The sequence below is a fragment of the Podospora pseudocomata genome (genome assembly GCF_035222375.1).
Source record: "Podospora pseudocomata strain CBS 415.72m chromosome 1 map unlocalized CBS415.72m_1, whole genome shotgun sequence".
Lineage (NCBI taxonomy): Eukaryota > Fungi > Ascomycota > Sordariomycetes > Sordariales > Podosporaceae > Podospora > Podospora pseudocomata.
In genome coordinates this window covers 1,364,182-1,382,897 of record NW_026946363.1, presented here as the reverse complement: position 1 = coordinate 1,382,897, position 18,716 = coordinate 1,364,182, and the positions used below count along the sequence as shown (strand labels likewise).

The following is an 18,716-nucleotide window of genomic DNA, read 5'->3' as shown; positions in this document are numbered from 1 at the left end:
GAATAGGTTTCCTTCAGCGACTTGTTTGAGTCATGGGGAGAAGAGCGCGGCTGATGCACTTCCACTCACTGCCCTGAACATGGTGGACGGTCTCGTCGTGCTGAAGCCAAGGGAGCGGATATGGTATAGCTGTAGCCATGGCGATGGAACGCATGTGGTGTTGTTGTAGCCGCGGCGATGAATACCTTCTAGCAATGGGCTTGCTCGTGCTGAAAAGACGAAGGATGCTTGTATTCTTGGTGGTGGCCTTCAAGTAGGAAAGGTCTGGTAAACCATGGCCTGCCTGTTCATGGTGAGATACGGGGCTGAGAAGATGAACTCGCCATGTGGACGTGCTCCCACGCTGGGGAAATCTTGCCGCAGAGCGCGCCGCGGAGGTCATGACCCAACTAGCGGGCTCGGTGGTGCCCAAGATGGATTTTGAAGTGAATGAACGCCTGGAGCAATTTTGAGGGACCCACGGACTCGACTCTCCTGAAGTAACTAGCTTTGGGGCATGGATGAAATGGGCAATGTTCACTGTAGTGCCGTCCATCTATAAGGCAGGATTTCAAACATAAAGGTATGCGACGAGGGACTTTTATGCTACAAGATCATCCATCCATCTCCTGTGCTTCGAGGTACTCCGTAAGGAACAGAGATCGGGATCAGACTCACCATTTAAGCTGACTTTGATCTCGAACAAAATCTTCCACCACGACAAAACGGCCATTGTGAACTGCCCAAAGTTTTCATCTTCTTGTTATGCGGGGGCATGTCAAGGGAAAATAAAGCACAGAAAAGCAAAGGCAGGAGCAGAGTAAATTACCTACCAGGCTCGACGTTGCTCTGCCAAGAACAGTGTTGCTCTGGCAGCAGCCCACTTTGTTTTTACCCCTGAAATCTGCCACCCGAGGGCAACCAACCCAAAATTTCGGAACACGTATGGAACACATAGAAAACCAATTTACACTCTCTCCACATAATACCTAATACACCACAGTGTACCAGTCAGATAGATGACTTGAAACCTAGATTACGGGCTATATCAGTGGGATAAATACAGAACTATCGTTAATTGAGGGAGTAAGTGAAACTAGTATAACCTAACATACCGAGATGGAATGAGACATTGCTACCTGTTAGTAGGGCTCGAAGACTTCATGTTTTAGAAGTTTTACTCATATCTTGTGTCTGATGGTGTCCTTGTGTTACTTCACGAGCCGCTGTCCAACATCAACTTCTGCGACCCCGCGCGCCGACTGCTCCAAACTCTGCCCTGCAAGCCACCTTCACGCTCCCCTATTAGAAGTAACAGTGCCTTAATCAACATCGCCCACGCCATCAACTATCGCTTCTCGGCGGTCGGCTGGGCAACCGGAGAAGCATCACCAGCGCCCCAGGGGTCGCACCGCCATCACCACCATCGTTGGCATCGCCGCCAAAGTTGACCGCAGCGTTCTCGGTCTCATCGAAGTCTGAATCAGCTTTGAGGCGAAAATGGGCGGCATCCTCCGGGATGTAGCCGGCCAAGAGATCCGGGATCTCCTGGCCGGTCTCGAGAAGGGTACGGGTAAGGACCGAGGCAATGGGCTCATCGCTCTCAGTGATGAAAGATGAGGCCAGTGTATCCACACCCATTCAGAGACCTCGCCATGATACCCTCGATGTGATCGCCTTGCCGGTGCGGGTAGATGTTTATGATGAACTATCTCGAGCGCGCGCGCGATAAACTCATCATCAACCTCTACCCGCATCCTCAAGGCGTGTACCTAAACCTGATCCCAAGCTGCTTCTCCTGCTCCATCATATCAAGCAGCAATTTTGCCTTCTTGAGGTCATGCATGTCATCAATTATCTCGGCGCGTGCGCGCGGCTGGTTCGACTCCGGTGGGAGTTGACTTCCTGTTACAAGGAGCCGTCTGGTGGACTTTCTGTTGCAAGGCACAATCTCGTTGGCTATCTGCTTGATGTTCCGGTGGGTGCTGCAAGTGCGAGGAGATCGGAGGCGACTATGAGTCTCAGCCAGGTGGTTCAAACCCGGAGCATTGAGTTACTTGAGCCCGGCTAAGAGCAACGCGAACTCCGTGAGGCGCCGGGGCGGGTTGGCTCTTTGATGGTGAGCCGCTGGCATTGATTGAGAACTGTCTCCGTTGAGGCTGTGCGCCCGGGAGAAATAAATTGTGCTATTAAGGAGTAGGCTGAAAGATAAGTCTTTGATTAGAGAATTGGGGCGGTGAATCAAGGTACAAACTTCGGCGAAAAGAATATGTGCTGAACATTGAACTCATATCCGGGAGATGGAAGAGGGGCGTTTTGGTAAAACAGATGTGAACAATATATCGAGCCCCCTGAACCTCGTAAACAGATCTTTCTAAGTAAACAGATCTGTCGATATTTTTTTGTCCGCATGATAAGGCAGTTACATTTCCCGAGGCTGCTTACAGCTTTGAAGTAACCAAGTAATTCCACCTCTTTTCACCACCTCATTTTAGCAGTGCCAACAGACGCTATACCATCATCGTGAAGGATCTAATATGTAGTGCTAGTGGGGACACTGCGGGCAAAGACCTTTTGTCTTGAAAGCTTCATTCCCAGTTCCCTTCCTCTCATTCATGATACCAGATCTCTAACTGGCTTAGAGCTTTCAACTCTTTTCAATATAGTGCCTCTGTGGGGATTGATAGATATTCACTCACTCCGCTAGCTGCTCTCCAAGCCGGAGAAGCCCATCCTCTGTTCAAAATGCCCTCACAAGCCGGGGGAGCTCATCCTCTGATCCAATTGCCCCCGCAAGCCGGTCCGCATGGAGATGAAGATGACGCACAACCATGCCTCCACTATCTACTCTGGAGAGTGTGAACTCCAGCGCGCGCGCCGACAGCTACAAACACCACAACACACCCATTTTCTCGGGAGAGCGCGAATTTTGACATATCTCCTCTTGGAGCGCGACTTTTAACCTACTTTCTCTGGAGATAGCAAGGAGTTGAGGTTCTTGTAGTCAATAGACATGTTCTGAACCTGGCTGGCGACGAGGGTAGCCAGCAAACACAGCTGGATCTCTGTACTCTTGAAGTCAGCTTTGCAGGACCGATGCGCCTCGCCGCGTGGAAAGCAGCTCTTGAAGTCGGCATTGCGCGGCTGATGCGACCAGACCGGATCGTGGGGACGGAGCGGGAAACTCATAGCACAAAGCTTGGGGGTTGTGGTTCACACCACATCAACGTTGTGAAACTGGTGAACACTGTACTGCCAATCCAACGCTAGCACGAGGCTCCCTCAACAGAAACCCAATCATCATAGTCGGTGGTGTTGAAGGTCACGCTCGTCTCGGCACGTGGAAAGGAGCCCTTGAGGTAGGCTTTGCGAGACTGATGCGCCTTGGCGCGCCGGGAGCAAGTGAGTGACAAGAAAAGAGTGATTCCATGCGCGAGGGCAATGCTAAGAAAATGAAAAACGAGAGTAAAGACAAGACCTACTCCTACGTAGCATTTATTGTGAGATGAGAGCAAGTGTTCGATATGTAAGATGCTAGATGATCCGAACCAAAGTCTGCTTCTTCAGCTTTCACTTGTATGTGATTGCCTTGAGCATGAGAACAATTCATGATTTGGCAGTGGAGCTCCTCTTAAAAGGAATCTATGTAAGATCGGGTGATCTCAGCTTGAATTTAACACTAAGGTAGGTAAGTACTCATTCTTCGGGTATATTTCCCAATATACTCGAAGATCTAAATTTTGTTTCAAGCGTGCCTGTCCCATTTTGTCCTAGACAGAAGAGGAGCACTGCCCGGCCAACTTGTCGTCCCCCTTATTTCTCTCTCATCGCAAACAGAAGTTTGACCCTACCCCTTTTTCTTCTTCCATCGCTAAGCCTAGCCTTCACGACAACACGCGCGCATGAATAGCAGAAGCGTTACCAGATGCGATGTCACGCGAGCGTGCTAAACTCAAGGTGAAGAATAAGGAAGTATTAGCTTTTCATCTCACCAGCCCTGTGTTGTGGTGTGGCCCACTTTGGGTAAGAGCCACAAACTGGTTGCTCCTAGAGCTTGGTTGCTCTTCTTCTTTACTCGCACCTTTTGGTTTTCTTCTATTTTCTTTAGAATTCTCACATTGCCAGTTTCATCTGCGTCTTTTCCCCTCATTGAGTGCTCTTTCCACACATGAGTCTTCATAGAGAGAGGTTGTAAAGCTTCTAATTCATTGTCGCCATGAGTTGCAAGGCAGTAGTTGAAGTTCCCCGTCGACGTAAGGATAATGCAATGCACATAGCAAGAGAGATAGATGAGAGCTCTCTAAAGTGACGGATATAAGTAAGGTAATAATAAGAGAGACAATATGATTGTCAGTCAAGTGACAGGGATATGTGGCATGAGAAGAAAGACTCCGAGTACCATACCTTACCCGAGGAGACATCAGGGGAAAGACATGGTCGCGAGAAGGAATATATTAGTCAGCTTTGGTAAATAAGAGAAAATAGAACGGGAGCCGTTGTGGGTGGTTGAGCATGGCACCCAAAGCACCATCACTCCGCAACCTCCTTCCATCATATCTGTTGTTTGCAAAGCGTGGCTAACTCCTCAATGAGCTTCACCTACAGCTTGTCGCGCCTATATCACCAACTCTTCTAGTCAGCAGTTAAAACGGCATCCGCGAAGAGCAACTGCATGGCATCTTCAAGGTAGGAAGATCTTGCTGATGGACCATCATACACCAAGTCTGTTCAAGGACAGAGAATTTCACACCACCTCTGTCATGCCGAACCCTTCCACAGCCTTCCGACGTTGGTTCTCGGCGCTTCAGGGTGCCCAGTGAGCCAAACCAGAGGTCTCGGCATGGGTGTAAGTGTCACTCAACGTCGGATGTTACGGCGAGCAAGCCATGGAGGAGAAAAACACCGTGGCACGTATGCAGATTTGGCAGCCGGGAAAGGTCATACGCTTTTTTGAGAGCAACAAGATATCGACCACTTATGAGAAACTGTAAAGACTGCAGAGAAGGCTGATGATGCTGATGAGATGGTGAATGTTGTGCCCCATCTGGCCAGTTCACCATGGACATTTCATCCACAAGCAATGTCCAGCGTTTTTGATATGTATGGAGCTTGAAGGTTGATGGGAGCATAGCATGAAGGTGATGCATTTGAGGTAGGGGTTAAAAAGTGTGACTACTCCAAGTTGCTGCAATGGGGGGAGAGTCATGTTCATTTTGCTCCGTCGCGACCTGGGTGGTTGATATCAAGTCTGAAAAATAGTGTTCTTTGCAGGGAAAGTGTGGCTGGAGCAAGAGGTTCAGGATGTGAGTGGCACATCAGTCGAAAGGATTGGAAAAGGCGTCTTTGTCTTGCCCAGAAGCAGTGAGTTTTCAAAAGCTTGCACCCAAAGCTTCATGCGCCGTCTAAAAGACAAAATTTGGAATACCAGGCGTGCCCTACTGTATCCTTCTCATCTGATCCGTAAAATTGCACTGTTGGTGGGTTTCCGCCGCGCGAGCGAGTGTGGACACTGGCGAACTGTCATGCTTGCGGACAGCGACTGACGACAACCTGCCTTCCCACAGAAACCCAACTGATTTCCACGCAACCAGGCGCTACAGCAATCGCGCAAACACAGCCAAAGTTGGGTTCCAGATTGAGGTGATCTTCCAGTCAGGCGATACACCCATGCTTTATACCTCTGGGTTTCCCATGCCAATAAGCATCGATGCAAGTACCGGCATGAGTGACTGCTGTTAATCTGAGAGCAGTCAGATGGAGAACAGGGCTTGGCTCGGCTTAAGATTTGATCAGATGGCAGGCTTGAGACGAGGTCTGGTGAATAGGTTCCTCTTTTCTCCTTCTCTCCCGCATACAGCAACTCGAAGGCTGAAGGGTTCAAGGCTCGCTTAGAGTATGGCTTCTTGCATGGGCTTTAAGCTCCTCTCCTGAGCTGGATGGCTGTCAACATTGATGGAAGGGTCTGTCAGGCAGATATAGCCTATCATGTGGCTTTTCCAAGCTTTTCCAACCTTTTCTGGAAACTAGCACATGGTTCAGATAAGCCCTTTGTTTGTTGGGCTTGGAAGGGCGCCTACCCTGATGGCTGTGAGGAGCTCAGAGATTTGCTCCCAAAAGATCGGACGAGGTGGGTGAAAGCCAATGCCGGTGCCATATACTCTGTCGAACAAAAGGGGTTCCATAGTAATGGCAACCAAGGATCCGGAAGCGGCCCAGTGTCTAATATCTCATGGTTTGTGGCCCCTTCTAGATAGGAAGCATCATCATGATGATGTGTGGGAAATACGTCTTCCTAACAGAAAATATCATCTGATGCGGGCATGATCCTCCAATTCCGCCGCACCATTGTTCATATGTGTGAGAAGCCGTTCTCTAACTACTAACACTGCAATGTGATCCGCCGAACAGTTCACATCATCATGGATCTGGGTGGAAAGCTGTCTCGATGTTCTCTACTGACATTTCCACATACCTGGTCATCGAAGGCAGACACATAACTATATCTACTTAAACATAGAAGAACAGCCTGTCAAGCCGCTACTTCTCCTCTGTATTTAATGGATCATAACAATTTCATCACGTTATCTCTACATACCCCGCCAAAGAAGGCATCGATATCATGGACATAGATGGAACATCTTTTTTCCTCCATGGATATCATACCTACTTTGATCGGCTCCTCTAAGGAAGGCCGCATTATCTTAAAAATGACGGAAAAGGACTTTCTCCTGAACGGAAAAACACTACCTACCTAGCTTCATTGTCACATCCTAACTGCCTAGTGATTTTAAAGAGGCAGGTCACATTCTCATGGACGAGGGCGGAACGGCCTGTTGCTTAAAGTAACGAGATAGCTTCATAATATATGCTCAAAGACTTGTGAAAGCAGGCCACATCATCATAGATATAAACAAAAAGGTCTTCATTCTTAACAATTTCAATATCTTTCATCGTCCCAGCTTAGATGGTCAACATGGTCAACAGAGCAGGCCATATCATCATGTATATAGCCAGACACGCCCGTCCCTCCAACAAAGCACGATAGTTAATACTCTACTCTATTCTATACCAGAGAGCTTCAACAATACCGGTCATATCGTCACAGATATCGCCGGAAGGACCCATCCTCTCAACGAAGCACAATAGCTGCTTTATCCCATCTTGTCTCAGGTTAGAAAGCTCCGACGATCTTAACGTCTCAGACTCCGGCCTACTTGACGGAGTAAGATAGCTTCTTCACTGCATCCTGTCCATCTTGAAAGGCTTTGACAGTAGGCAATATCATCACGGACATGACCGGAATGGCCTGGTAACTTTACGGAGCAAGATATCTACTTAATAAATGATCTCAGAGAGCAGGTGATATCATTGTTCATATGGCCAGAATGGCCTGGTGTCTTAACCAGAACAACATATCTGCTTTATCCTGGCTTAAAAAGCTCCGGCAAGGAAAACAGGCCCCGGTGTCTCAACAGTGCAAGATATCTGCTTTATGAATGATCTCATGGAGCAGGCAACAGCATCACGGATATGGCCGGAACAGTCAGGTATCTCAGCAGAAGCAAGATATCTATCTACTTTGTCCCATTTGATTCCATGCTAAAAGGCTCCAACGGAGTAGGCCGGAATGCCCGGCGTCTCAACAGGAACAAGATATCTGCTTCTTTCCCCCTTATCACATACTGGAAAGCTCGACGGAGCAGGCGACATTATAATAGATATGGTCGGAATAACCTGGTGGCTCAATGGAAAAAAAATTAGCTTTATCATCAGGCCTTCATGTTCAGGATAGGCCCCGCTTAAGAACCCATTCAGATGATTTACACAATATCGTCGACATACCGAGTGTTTAACTGGAGCAAGATATTTGGTTCACCCCGTCTTATCCAGTCGTAAGAAGCTCCAACAGAGCAGGTGGCAGCATAATAGACATGGGCGGAATAGCCCGGTGTCTCAACGGAAAAAGATAGCTTCATCATGAGGCCCTCATGATATGATGGGCTCCACTTAAGAAATCATTCAGATGATTTTCACAGTGCCGTCGCGACGGCGGGCGTCTTAACAGGAGCAAAATGTTTGGTTTATTTTATTCCACCCCATCTTAAAAAGCTCCGATGGAGCCGGCGGCATCACGATACCTAGAAATGGGCGGAAAGGCCCGGTATCACAACGGAAGAATATAGCTTCATTATCAGGCCCTTATGGTCAGAATGGTCCCGCTTCAAGAATAGTCCTATTTATGATAGACACCATTCAGGTGATTTGCACAATGTCGTCGAGATGCCCAGTGTCTGAGTATTTATTTAGGACCTCTCTCACTTCTTCTCTTCCACTTTGTTTCGTCCGAGCGAGCTACAAAAGTCTTTGCTTCATCAATATGCGATGAAGCCACACCCTCAAGACATATGTATTCTAACACAAGTGTTCGTCCCAGCTCGCAATCACATATTCGCTAACACACACATCCAGTACTTTATTTCACGCCGCCACGCGCTTCTACGGAGCGCTTCGATGCGGCCTCTTGTAGGCTTGCTTGTGAACGTCTCAGTAATTCAGAACATCTCTGAGAAGACCCTTTATACATTCACAAGATGATGTTAAGTTCATGTATAGTCACCATTCTTGGGCTATCGCCATCTTGAGCCTTGACCATTCTTGGGGCCTGTTCCTTCCCTCTTCACCCTCTCTTTCCTCTCTTCTTATTGCACCTTCCTTCACTGCAAAGTTGGTTGCGTCAAGTGTCCCGCCCCTTCCTTCTTTAAAATCTTTTGAAAAATCTGCCCCCACCTTCCCAGTCCTCCCACTCTTTCGACTTTTCGCACCACTGCCTGCGGGGGTCGCTTACCTCGTCGCCTGCCCTCTCTTCTTTCCCACTTCCTCTCCTTCCTTTTTTCGTCCACACATCGACAGCCTCACCTCGTTCTGTCTTCCGTCGCATCTCGGCGTCCCACCTGTGCCTTCCTCAACGGTTAGTCCAGTTCATCTTCCCTTTTCTCCACTATCTTCCCTACCGACCGGTGCCTCTCCGCAGCCCGGGTTGGCGGTGCCCCGAGGGCATTTTGCTTTGTTGGAAATCCAGTTTATCAAGAATTCCTGAGTTGTGTCACCAGCTTCTCCTCCTACAGACGACCCTGGTGGTCAGTCCTCACCACCTTGGAAGTCAAGGACCATCAGACACTCTCGCAGGAGGCACCGAAGGACGATATCTACATCACGCATTCTTCGATCTCACCTGCCTTGTGTGGTCGAAGAAGTCCCCTTCAACCCATCTACTTCCCATCTCCGTCTGGTTGCCCTGCCCACCTGTATTTACTGCCCCCTGATTTACCTGGGTTGATCTTGCAGTCAGCCAACCACCAACCCCTGATCTCACTGTGTGTGTATTGTGTGAGTTACCACCCGCTTGGGGCTTACACAATGCATCTCGTACTTGCAATCCGAGATCTCAACTGCTGACTTTCACTTCCTCCCAGAAAATATGGCCGCAATTGCTCCAATGGAGATGCCCGGCCCCGCCGCCAATGTCATCCCGCTGCAGTGCTTGATCTGCCCCAAGAAGCCCACCTTTTCGGACCTCTCGCACCTCTTGACGCACATCGCTTCCAAGAGCCACTTGTCCCAGAAATTCAAAGTTGGCTTGCGACCTGACCCCGAGTCCAAGGCCGATACTGCCGCCTACCTCGACTGGGAGGCTCGCTATGGCATCAATGATCTCCTGGCCGAGCGCTTGGCTAGTAAAGAGAAGAAGACTACTGGCAAGAAGAGAGCCCGGAACTTTGCTTCTGCCTCTGGGGTTAGTTACTAGCTTCCACCTCCGAGGTGACATTCAGACAATGAACACACACTGATCATGCAACCTGGCCAACTTGCAGCCTCGAGACCGCCCTCATGATGATGACACTGCTCTGATGATGGATAGTATCAAGATCGAGCCTGATGAGATTCTTCACGCCCAAGCTATATACGGTTGGTCCTCTTCTTCAACACGTCAGGGGTACTTCGACAATTCCGGCTTCCAGACCCCTACCACTCGTCGTTCTCGAGACAGCGCCACGCTTCCCAGCACCCCTCAGCAGCAGCACAGCATGATTTTGAGAAGACGCCGCTTCCCATCTGAGTCAACTGCTGTGAGTGGGACGACATCTGAACTCCTGTCCGAGAGCACCGAATTGCCCGAAGACACCAATGAGGGCGACAATGCCACTAAGCTCAAGGGTATTGTGTATGAGGGAATGGGGCTCTTTGATTCTGCCACGACTCCGCAGAAGAAGAAGCGGAACCAGCGCAAAGACGCATCTGTTTTGATGAAGATGCAGCAAACGTCGAGAGACATCACATCCGTGGAGACAGTTTACGAGCTGACCGAGGAGGGTCTCAAGCGTTTGCGCGAGCGAGATGTATATGACAGCCCTTCCATTGATGGCAGTCAGGTATGTTGGCGGTTGTCATTCCATCCCATTTTAGGCCAAAGATCAATACTAATACGACCCCCAGGATGAGGCGGAGCCTAGCAAGAAGAAGCGGGCTCGTCGTACGCTCACTACTGCCACTTCGAGACAAGCGCGCCGTTCTTCGGCCCGCCTGACCAGAAAGATGACTGCGGCCCCCAATGATTTTCACAAGACAGAGCGACTTGATGAAGTGGATGAGGATGCTGATGGTGAGATCGATGACGATGTCGGATCAGCCACCCACACCCATCTCCCGGCGGAGACGTACGATGTGTTCAGTGATGGCCCCAAGCCGGCCTCTCAACACTCTTGGATGGGCGGCGGTTGGCAGATGACCAACGGCCCGTTGGTGGCGACCCGCCATCACAGCCCGATGGAAGATTATGGGTGAGTAAAAGAAGCGACCTTCTCAAGTGAATACTTCGATGGCCGCTAACATGTTGCCAGGTATGACAGCCGCCGGAGCAACGCGTTGCGCTCCATGAGCACGAACCATCCCTCGGAAGCGGTCAGGACCCATTCGCCCTTCCACTTTCCCACTCGGGATGCTGGTGCCTCTGCGTTCACCAGCCAGCCATCCATTCCTGCCGCCCCGTTCTATCATCCGCACGGGTTGTCGAATGCCGGCACCTACACGGGCAACCCGTTGTGCGCCCAGCCTCGCCCGATCTACTACAGCGCGGGCTACACGGGCTACACCACCGCCGACATCAAGCCCCAGGCCGGCTTCCAGGCGGTCAACATGACCCAGAACCTGGGAAATCTGGGCTACGGCTCGTACAACCAGGGCCAGTACTCGGCTGACCAGCACGACAGCGTCGGCCAGGACTTCGATCTCTGAGGTCGAGGAAGGGCAACGTTGGCCCTCAACACTTGGGTTCGGGGCCAACACCTTCCTTCTGTACATTACCAAGATTTGCTCAGCCGGCGGCTCTGAGCTCAAGGAGCTGACCTCTTCCTCTTCCAGATGATCGCGCACGCGGAGTCTTTTTCGAGGGAGAAAAGCGAGTGCTCGCTTTCTGGCACGTCAGCTGTCACATCGACGGGGAGGGCGTGGGAACCGCCCACACGAACAAAGGCGTTTGATCTCGTTTGATTCCTAGCATCCTCGACTGAATCACTGATATTTGCATGGTTGGAAGGCGGTTAGGAGGGAAAATACATGAACACGATGGCTTTTACTTGGGGAAAAGTTTATCTTCCAACCTAGGTATTCGGGTTATTAGCTTTCGGGAGGTTTCTTCTTTTTTTTTTCGTCTTCTTACCATTTAGCAACAATAAGCTTGCGTTAGATCAGAGAGGTCTTGGAGGGATGGATGATAACAGATAGTATAGCCTTTATACAAGCCCTAATATACTCGTTTTATTTAAAAAAAAGAAGCTGTCTTGGTGGGGGTTTCGGCGAAGTATGTTTGAATTTGGTAAAGTTGGTATTGGTGTGAAAATGAAACACTCGACGACTTGGCAACAAACATGTCGGCGTAAACCTATTTATGCAGAGACGAGACGGTTTGGGAGCGATAAAATCCCCACTTTTCATCTCTCGATATTTTGATTATGCTATCTCTGTTTTTTTTTTCTGCAGGGTCAAGTGAATTGTGATTGCTGCCTGTGTTCTTTGCTCCCTCCTGTCTCTTTGTGCAAAATTCAGGGGTAAAAGTGGGGCGCACACAGTGCCAGGGCAGCGTGAACAAGACAAGGGACGATAGGAAAGGGGGATTGTATAAAAGGGGTCAGGGAGATAGGGAAGGTGGACAGGTGCTACGGACGCAGGAAGTGGTTGCTACAGGGGGGATAAAAGGGAGGAAGGAGCACGGGGGTGTGCTTGTGGGGATGGGTGGTCGGATGTAAGACGATGAGAAGGAGCTGTCCAGGGGGTTGGGGGTTAGCAAGGTGTAGGGTTGGTTAAGGGATGGAGGGAGGTGGATTTGGCGGTTGTTTGAGAGATAACAAAGGCACTTCTTTCAGCCGGAATCGTCACTGGTGAGGAGGGTGGAAAGGGGACATGACGGTAATGGTGCAAGGTGAGGGGGTGGGGAGAGTGGTTGTTTGTGGGGATCCACGATTGTATGGCGGATGTCGCGGATGGGTGAAAGAAGTTGAAAGATGGTGCTGGATAGGTGAGGTTGGTGGCTTGCTATAAGGTTGTCATTCTGAAAGATATCACATGGTGACGTTGTTGGAGGAGAAAACAGTGACACGGAATTGATTTGGGAAGAAATGAGAGAGGAATGTGATATCTTTCAGCTGGTGTATAAGCACTAAACGGCGAGGTGGTTGTTGGAAGGGGAAATTGAAAACAATGCCTACAAGGTGAGGAACTGGGGAGAGGGATTATGTGTGAGTATCTTTAATTATATGGTGGATGGCACGGATTGGTGTTAATGGCTGAAAGGTAGCGGTGAATGTCGTGAGGTTGGTGGCTTGATAAAATGTTATCATTCTGGAAGATACCGAGTGGTGAGGGGTTTGGAGATAAAGGAATAAGAGTAATGATTTGAGGATAAGAGAAATGGTAGGAAGAAAAGAGCAGTGATATGAAAATAAGGGTAATAGAATAAAGTGAGGAGGTGGGTTGAGTGGTTGTATGTGAGTCTCTTGTTTTATACGGTTATCGGCGCGGATTCGTGCTACTTGCTGAAAGCTGGATTCAGACATTGTGAGGTTATCCGCTTGTTCTACCATTATGGCATCATGGAGTTAGAGGGAGCAAGGTGTAAGTGGTCTGAGTTAGGGATGCAGGGGACGGAAGGAGACAATGATGATTTTTTAGGGGCGGTATGGATAGGTACTCTGGATAAGAGTGGAAGGAGCAAGGTGATATGAAGAGTGGGTGTAAGTTGAAAGACGAAAGAAAAGAAAGTGCCGTGCAGAGGGGGCATGGTCCCACTTTTGGAACTGTATGCAGTGAATATGGATGCGAGTTTGGCTTGAAGAGGCGTAAAATGCCATTCACGATCATGTTGGTGATACTAGTCCATTGGTATTTTGTAGCAAGGCAGGTGAGTGTAACGGGTTTGGTGCTACTTGGGGGTCGTCAGAAAGATCATGATCACTGTCAGCGTGGTAATTCCACCATGATTGTGATACACAAGATTAGCAAGGAGGAATTATTTCCCAATAGGTGCTGTTGAAGTTACCACAAAGATTGCTTATACTGCACAGCAAGGTAAGTGAGTGTAATGAGTTAGTAGTACTACTCAGGGGTTCACATAAAGAGAGTGATCACAGCCACCACAGTCAACTGCACAGGATGGCGATGAATGGGATTAGCAAGAACCTATTATTCTGTAAGGGGTGCTACTGAAAGGAGAGCTCTCTCTGCTCGGACGACTTTTTTGTCATTCCTATCAGTAAGGAACCTCACACAAGTGAATTTCCCTCGCGGTCATGTACCCAACGAACTACAAGACCGGATAATAGACATGTACAATTAGTGATAAGCCAAGGGAGACGGAAGTTGGAAGCTCTTAATTGATATCTGGAGTAGCTATCTCTCAACCGAGGCGCGGCTTTTCCACCACCACATGGCAGAACTTCAGACGAAACCACCCACGTTTTGGAACCCACGGCCGGTAGTTCAGCCGATGGGGGTCATCCATGCAAGATCAACCCACACCTTTCTCGTGCCTTCCCCAGATTCTTTCAGGTGGCCTTGTTCCAAGCCTAGTGTCATTTTCGTCTCAATTTGTAGTTTTTTTTTTTGAGTTTTTTTTTTTTTTTGATCTACTCTGTCGTACGTCGATGTGGTTGCTGTAAAAGGTATCATAAATCGTATATATACAAAAAGGTGATGTAAAAAGTAAAAAGTAAAACCCCAATCTGATTCGCGCTTTTCAAGCATTCATCCCCTGAAGTAAATAGAACAACATCGTAAAGATTGCTTTGTGTAACCGCAGCACCCCCCTTTATTACCAGTGAAAACACCACCACCTTCTCCTCTGTGGAACTTTCCCACTATTTTCAAGTTACCCCTTAAAGCATCAGGACAACCATCATACCGACAACACCTCCCAAAACTGACATCTTCATGTTGATGCCCTCGCCCAAGCGGGCTCCACCAGCCGTCAGGGCGGGAGTAGATCCGTTGTTGGCGAGGTTGCCAGTTCCAGTAACCTGAGCACCGTTTGGCCCTGTGGTTTGAGCCACAGCAGTCACCAAAGTGGTAGGTACGCCCTCAGCGTTGGTGGTAGTAAGAGTGGTCAAAACCTCATTTGCCCCAGTACCGCCAGATCCAGGGCCAGCAGTGACGTTGGGATCCGTCTCCAGAGTCTCAGTTCCGGTGCTTCCATCTGGGTTGACGAGGCCGCTGCCGCTACCATCACTTCCAGATCCAGTCTCGCCACCAGCACCACCAAGACCAGGAGGGGTTACCAAACCACCAGATGGGGCGGCGACACCAGAAGGCTGGGCGACTCCGGGAATAGGGAGGAGACCGCCAGAAGGAGCAGCAACTCCAGGAAGAGGCAGAAGACCACCCGTGGGCTGGGCAACTCCGGCACCAGCAGTTGTGCTGTTGAGGAAAACGAAGCCGCCAGCGCCGGTGGGAACGGGTTGAGGGACGGCCAAAGTAGGGGCAGTGCCAACAATGACTTGAGAGAATGAACCGATTGGGACCGGGGCGGGGGTTTCGACTACACCGGCGGGCCCAGTGGCTTCGGAAGCGACAGGTTCGGCAGCGGGGGTTTCGGCCGGGACTTCGACCGGGGTTTCGACCGGGGTTTCGACCGGGGCTTCGACCGTCGGTTCAGCGACGATACGAGTGAAGGAGCCGATGACGGGCGCAGCGGCAGGTTCTTCTACGACTGGGGGGACAACAGCGGCCTCGGTCGGTTCAGCAAGAGCGGCAGTCTCCTCGGCTGTGGGCTCGGCCACGATAGGGGTGAAGGACTCGATGACGGCAGGGGGCTCTTCAGGGGCTGGAGCCGCAACTTCGGGAGGGGGACTTTCGACAACAGGGGTTTCCACAACCTAATATATCGAGTTAGTGGCTGTTTCTGTAAGATATACATCAAGATACTTACCGGTGTAGCAAGACCTGGAGGGACCACGAGCTCAGGGGCCGGAGCCTCCGCGTCGAGGCCAGGAGGTGGGATTAGTGCAGGAGGGGCCTCAACAGCCGGTTCTTCCGCTGGCAACGTCGGTGCCACTGTTGCTACTGGTTCCGCAGCTTCGGGAGCTGTTACCGCCACGGGCGGAGGAGTCACAACGGCGGCATCTCCAGCAAGATTGGGCAAAGGCCTAAGTTCTGCTGGCGCCTCTGCCTCACCGCCCTGTAGCCCCGGTAGTGGCCTCAATCCTCCTGCTGCTGCCGCCTCGTTCGCCGCCGCCGCCGCCGAAGCAGCAGCACTGGCACTTGCTGCCTGACTGGCAAGAACCTCTGGAGGGATGGCGCTGGGCGCCGGTGCGTCTGGGGTCTGAACGGCTGCCTGAGCAGCAACATCGCGGGCCACAGCGGCCAGGAGGATGGTGACGAGAGCTCTGGTTGAGAAATACATGGTTGTTGTCTTTAAAATTCGAAACTCAAAAATCGAATCGATAGGGTCGAGAGGTAGGTAAAGAAAGACTTGCACGGCTCAGCCGTGTATAAAAATCAAGGTAGAAGAAACTAAACAATTAAGCTGACCTGCAGTCACGAAGGGAAGGTGAAGAGAAAGAGAGGGAAACGAGAATCGCCCTATGATACCATCAGATAGCCCAAAACTTGGAGTGCAGAAGAGGAAGGAAAGAGGAGACAGACGAGGGAAGCCGGGTACAGAGGAGGGATATATGGCGGCACACGGTTCTATTCTCATGGGGATTTGCGACATCAGGAGTCTGACCATAGACCATTCAACGTCATCCATGCTCCCGCCCCTCTCCCACCCTCGCCGGCAGTGTGGAGAGGCTTGAGGAGGGTGCCATTTCGAGGCAGGGGGACCCGCTGGGAAGGGAACAGTCTCCTGATGAGGCGACATGGCAGGGTTGCTTCGAGAACGCTTCCAGTCAATTGGAGATGTGATTGGCACAAACGACACAGTCGGGCCGTGCATCTTGATGCCAATGCAACCGCCTCAGCCAAGGCAATTGCAGTGTGCGTCAAGAGGTGGTGCACATCTGGATTCATCCGGTGTGGTTCCGTCTTGGGGTTGCGGCTCGTGGGGGGAAACACGGAGATGTGAAAAGGGGTCCAAGCAGCGTCTCTGACACAGAGCCCTGCAGCGATGAAACCACCTGCCACTAAGCACACTGGAGCTGTTAGCGAATAGCGTGTCATTAAGACCAATGTACTAACGCAATGGCAAGCGAGGCGGAATCCGGGAGAATTCAAAGTCGAAACAAAACTCTAAACAATTGGCCACTCTTGTGCCTCTGGGATGATTCGCTGCAGGAGCTGGGGGATGAAGTCGACTTGGGGAGACGTTGCGATGGAGCTTGCCATGCAATCTAGACCATTTGATATCTTCGAAGGGCCCTCAGGCTTGATCTCCGCCAGGTTGTGTTCTCAGTCTAGTGATCTAGATATATATGCCACGAACTGGCCTGAGATCAGAAGATGGTGGGTCGTTGTTGTTAATAAAAAGATAGCTGGAAGAAGGAGGATTACGAACTTGGCTAATTGGAAATTAAAATTGGGCCTTCGAGTAACCCAGCTTTGAACTGAAATGTAAACACACGGCTGACAAAAACTATCAGATTGGGCCTATCGACAGTGACCAGATGGTCGTGTCGTGGTCTGGAGATCCGGGCCTTGCACAAGCTCCACGAAGTGGAATGAATACTCGAGAGGTAGATCGCTTTGAGAATGAGAAGGTCTGGAATTATGTCAAGGCGTATATAAGAACTTTGAAGCAAAAACAAACAAAAATCTCGATTCTTCTCCAATGAAGCTTCCAGATACAAATCCATTGGACCTCCAACCGTTGACCTCAAAGTGGTCAAGATCAAGGTGAACCCACCCTTGCCAACGGCGTCGATCTTGGCAAAGATCAATGTGGGGCACCTCTTTCTGCCACTTTACCCCGCCTAAATTCAAGCTTCCCCAAGCTATCTCACCACCATCACCACCACAGGTCGCATTAACCCACCTCACCATCACCACTTTGCGCAAATCCCAATCCCACCCCCAAATCCGCCCACACACACCATTCAAAATGGGCTGGTTCAACGGCTGGTTCGGCGGGAGCCCAGACAACTCCTCCTCCGACCCCCTCGCCCACCTCGATCCCAAACTCCGCGAATTCCTCCAAAAAGAAGCCCCCGTCAAATACACCCCCTCCTCCGAATCCTCCCCCCCAACCCCCGCCGTCCCACCACATCGCCAGCTCGACCAAAAATCCCAAGACGACCAAACCGCCGCCTCCCAATCCACCGTCCCCCCCGAATCCCTCTTCCCCGACGGCCGCTACGCCCACCTCTGGAAAACCTACACCCCCCAATCCACCATCGAAGCAGCAACCAAAACCGACCACGAAAAACTCATGGACGTCCTCGACTCGTACAAAGATCGCAAAGCCGCCATCGGCCGCGCCGCCCTCGAAAACTGCGCCGACGAGCAATTCACCTGGGCCACGTGCATGAAATCCGGGGGGGTCAAAGCCCGGCTGACAATGTGCTCTGACGAGGTCAAGAAATTCGAGCGCTGCTACAACAACCAATCCCGTCTTTTGAAAGCGTTGGGGTACCTGAACACCTATGGGAGAAGCGCCGAGGAGGATGAGATGATTCAGATGAGGGCCGATGAGCTGTATCATCAGATGTTGAGGCAGGAGGAGGAGATCAAGAGGGCCAAGGAGGAAGGGAGGGAGGCGCCCGAGTTTAGGAGTGTGCTGGAGGAGGCTGCAAAGGTTAGGCAGTGGCAGCAGGAGGCTGCTGGGGAGGCGGCTGGGAAGGTGAATATTCCACCGCCGCCGGCCGAGTTGATCGCGAGTTGGAAGGAAAAGTTGGAGAAGTTGCCTGAGCAGGATAGGGCGGCCGAGGAGGCGGCGTTGAGGGCGGATTATAGGGCTAATGCCGAGATGGCGGCGAGTATTCAAGGCCTGTGGCAGGAGCAGGCGAAACAGAGGGAGGAGAGGAAGAAGAAGGGCGAGGAGACGTTTATGGATCGGTTTAGGGGCATGGTTGCTGTGGGGAAGGTGACGGAGAAGAAGGAGGATAACAACAAATAGGTTAGCTTGGAAAGGGGACGGGAAAATGTAAGAATATGAGGGTCTTCATGGTTGAAAGTTTGTACAAGAGATCTCGTTCAAATCGTTGCTCATTTTTGGCGTCAAAAACTGGCCGAATCAACGGGCCATGTTGTATATA

The 18,716-nt window shown here is 50.7% G+C and overlaps 4 protein-coding genes across 4 annotated transcripts; 2 read left to right on the top strand and 2 right to left on the bottom strand.

Annotated features, from left to right (window-relative positions):
* Positions 1–8,956: 8,956 nt before the first annotated feature.
* QC762_106680 (uncharacterized protein) lies at positions 8,957–11,782 on the top strand. The gene is made up of 3 exons (XM_062885067.1): positions 8,957–9,366; positions 9,453–9,772; positions 9,852–11,782. Exons 2-3 carry the CDS (start codon positions 9,458–9,460, stop codon positions 10,476–10,478), a joined length of 942 nt encoding a protein of 313 aa, XP_062747999.1. The 5' UTR covers positions 8,957–9,366; positions 9,453–9,457; the 3' UTR covers positions 10,479–11,782.
* A 2,623-nt stretch (positions 11,783–14,405) lies between these two features.
* Positions 14,406–15,928, bottom strand: QC762_106675 (uncharacterized protein; the record flags this gene model as incomplete). The annotated part of the gene is made up of 2 exons (XM_062885066.1): positions 14,406–15,401; positions 15,455–15,928. 2 exons carry the CDS (start codon positions 15,926–15,928, stop codon positions 14,406–14,408), a joined length of 1,470 nt encoding a protein of 489 aa, XP_062747998.1.
* Positions 15,929–16,649: 721 nt separating this feature from the next.
* On the bottom strand, positions 16,650–17,318 carry QC762_0004570 (uncharacterized protein; the record flags this gene model as incomplete). Its single annotated transcript, XM_062882801.1, has 3 exons — positions 16,650–16,658; positions 17,100–17,224; positions 17,273–17,318. The coding sequence occupies 3 exons, from the start codon at positions 17,316–17,318 to the stop codon at positions 16,650–16,652; spliced, it is 180 nt and encodes a 59-aa protein (XP_062747997.1).
* Positions 17,319–17,401: 83 nt separating this feature from the next.
* QC762_106670 (uncharacterized protein) lies at positions 17,402–18,577 on the top strand (the record flags this gene model as incomplete). Its single annotated transcript, XM_062885065.1, has 1 exon — positions 17,402–18,577. The coding sequence occupies one exon, from the start codon at positions 17,402–17,404 to the stop codon at positions 18,575–18,577; it is 1,176 nt and encodes a 391-aa protein (XP_062747996.1).
* Between the last annotated feature and the right edge of the window lie 139 nt (positions 18,578–18,716).

Excerpts from the sequence above, each read along its gene's own strand:
- QC762_106680 (XM_062885067.1), top strand. The coding sequence starts at position 9,458 with ATGGCCGCAATTGCTCCAATGGAGATGCCCGGCCCCGCCGCCAATGTC. Across the intron at positions 9,773-9,851 it reads ACTTTGCTTCTGCCTCTGGG|CCTCGAGACCGCCCTCATGA; the intron begins GTTAGTTACTAG and ends GCCAACTTGCAG.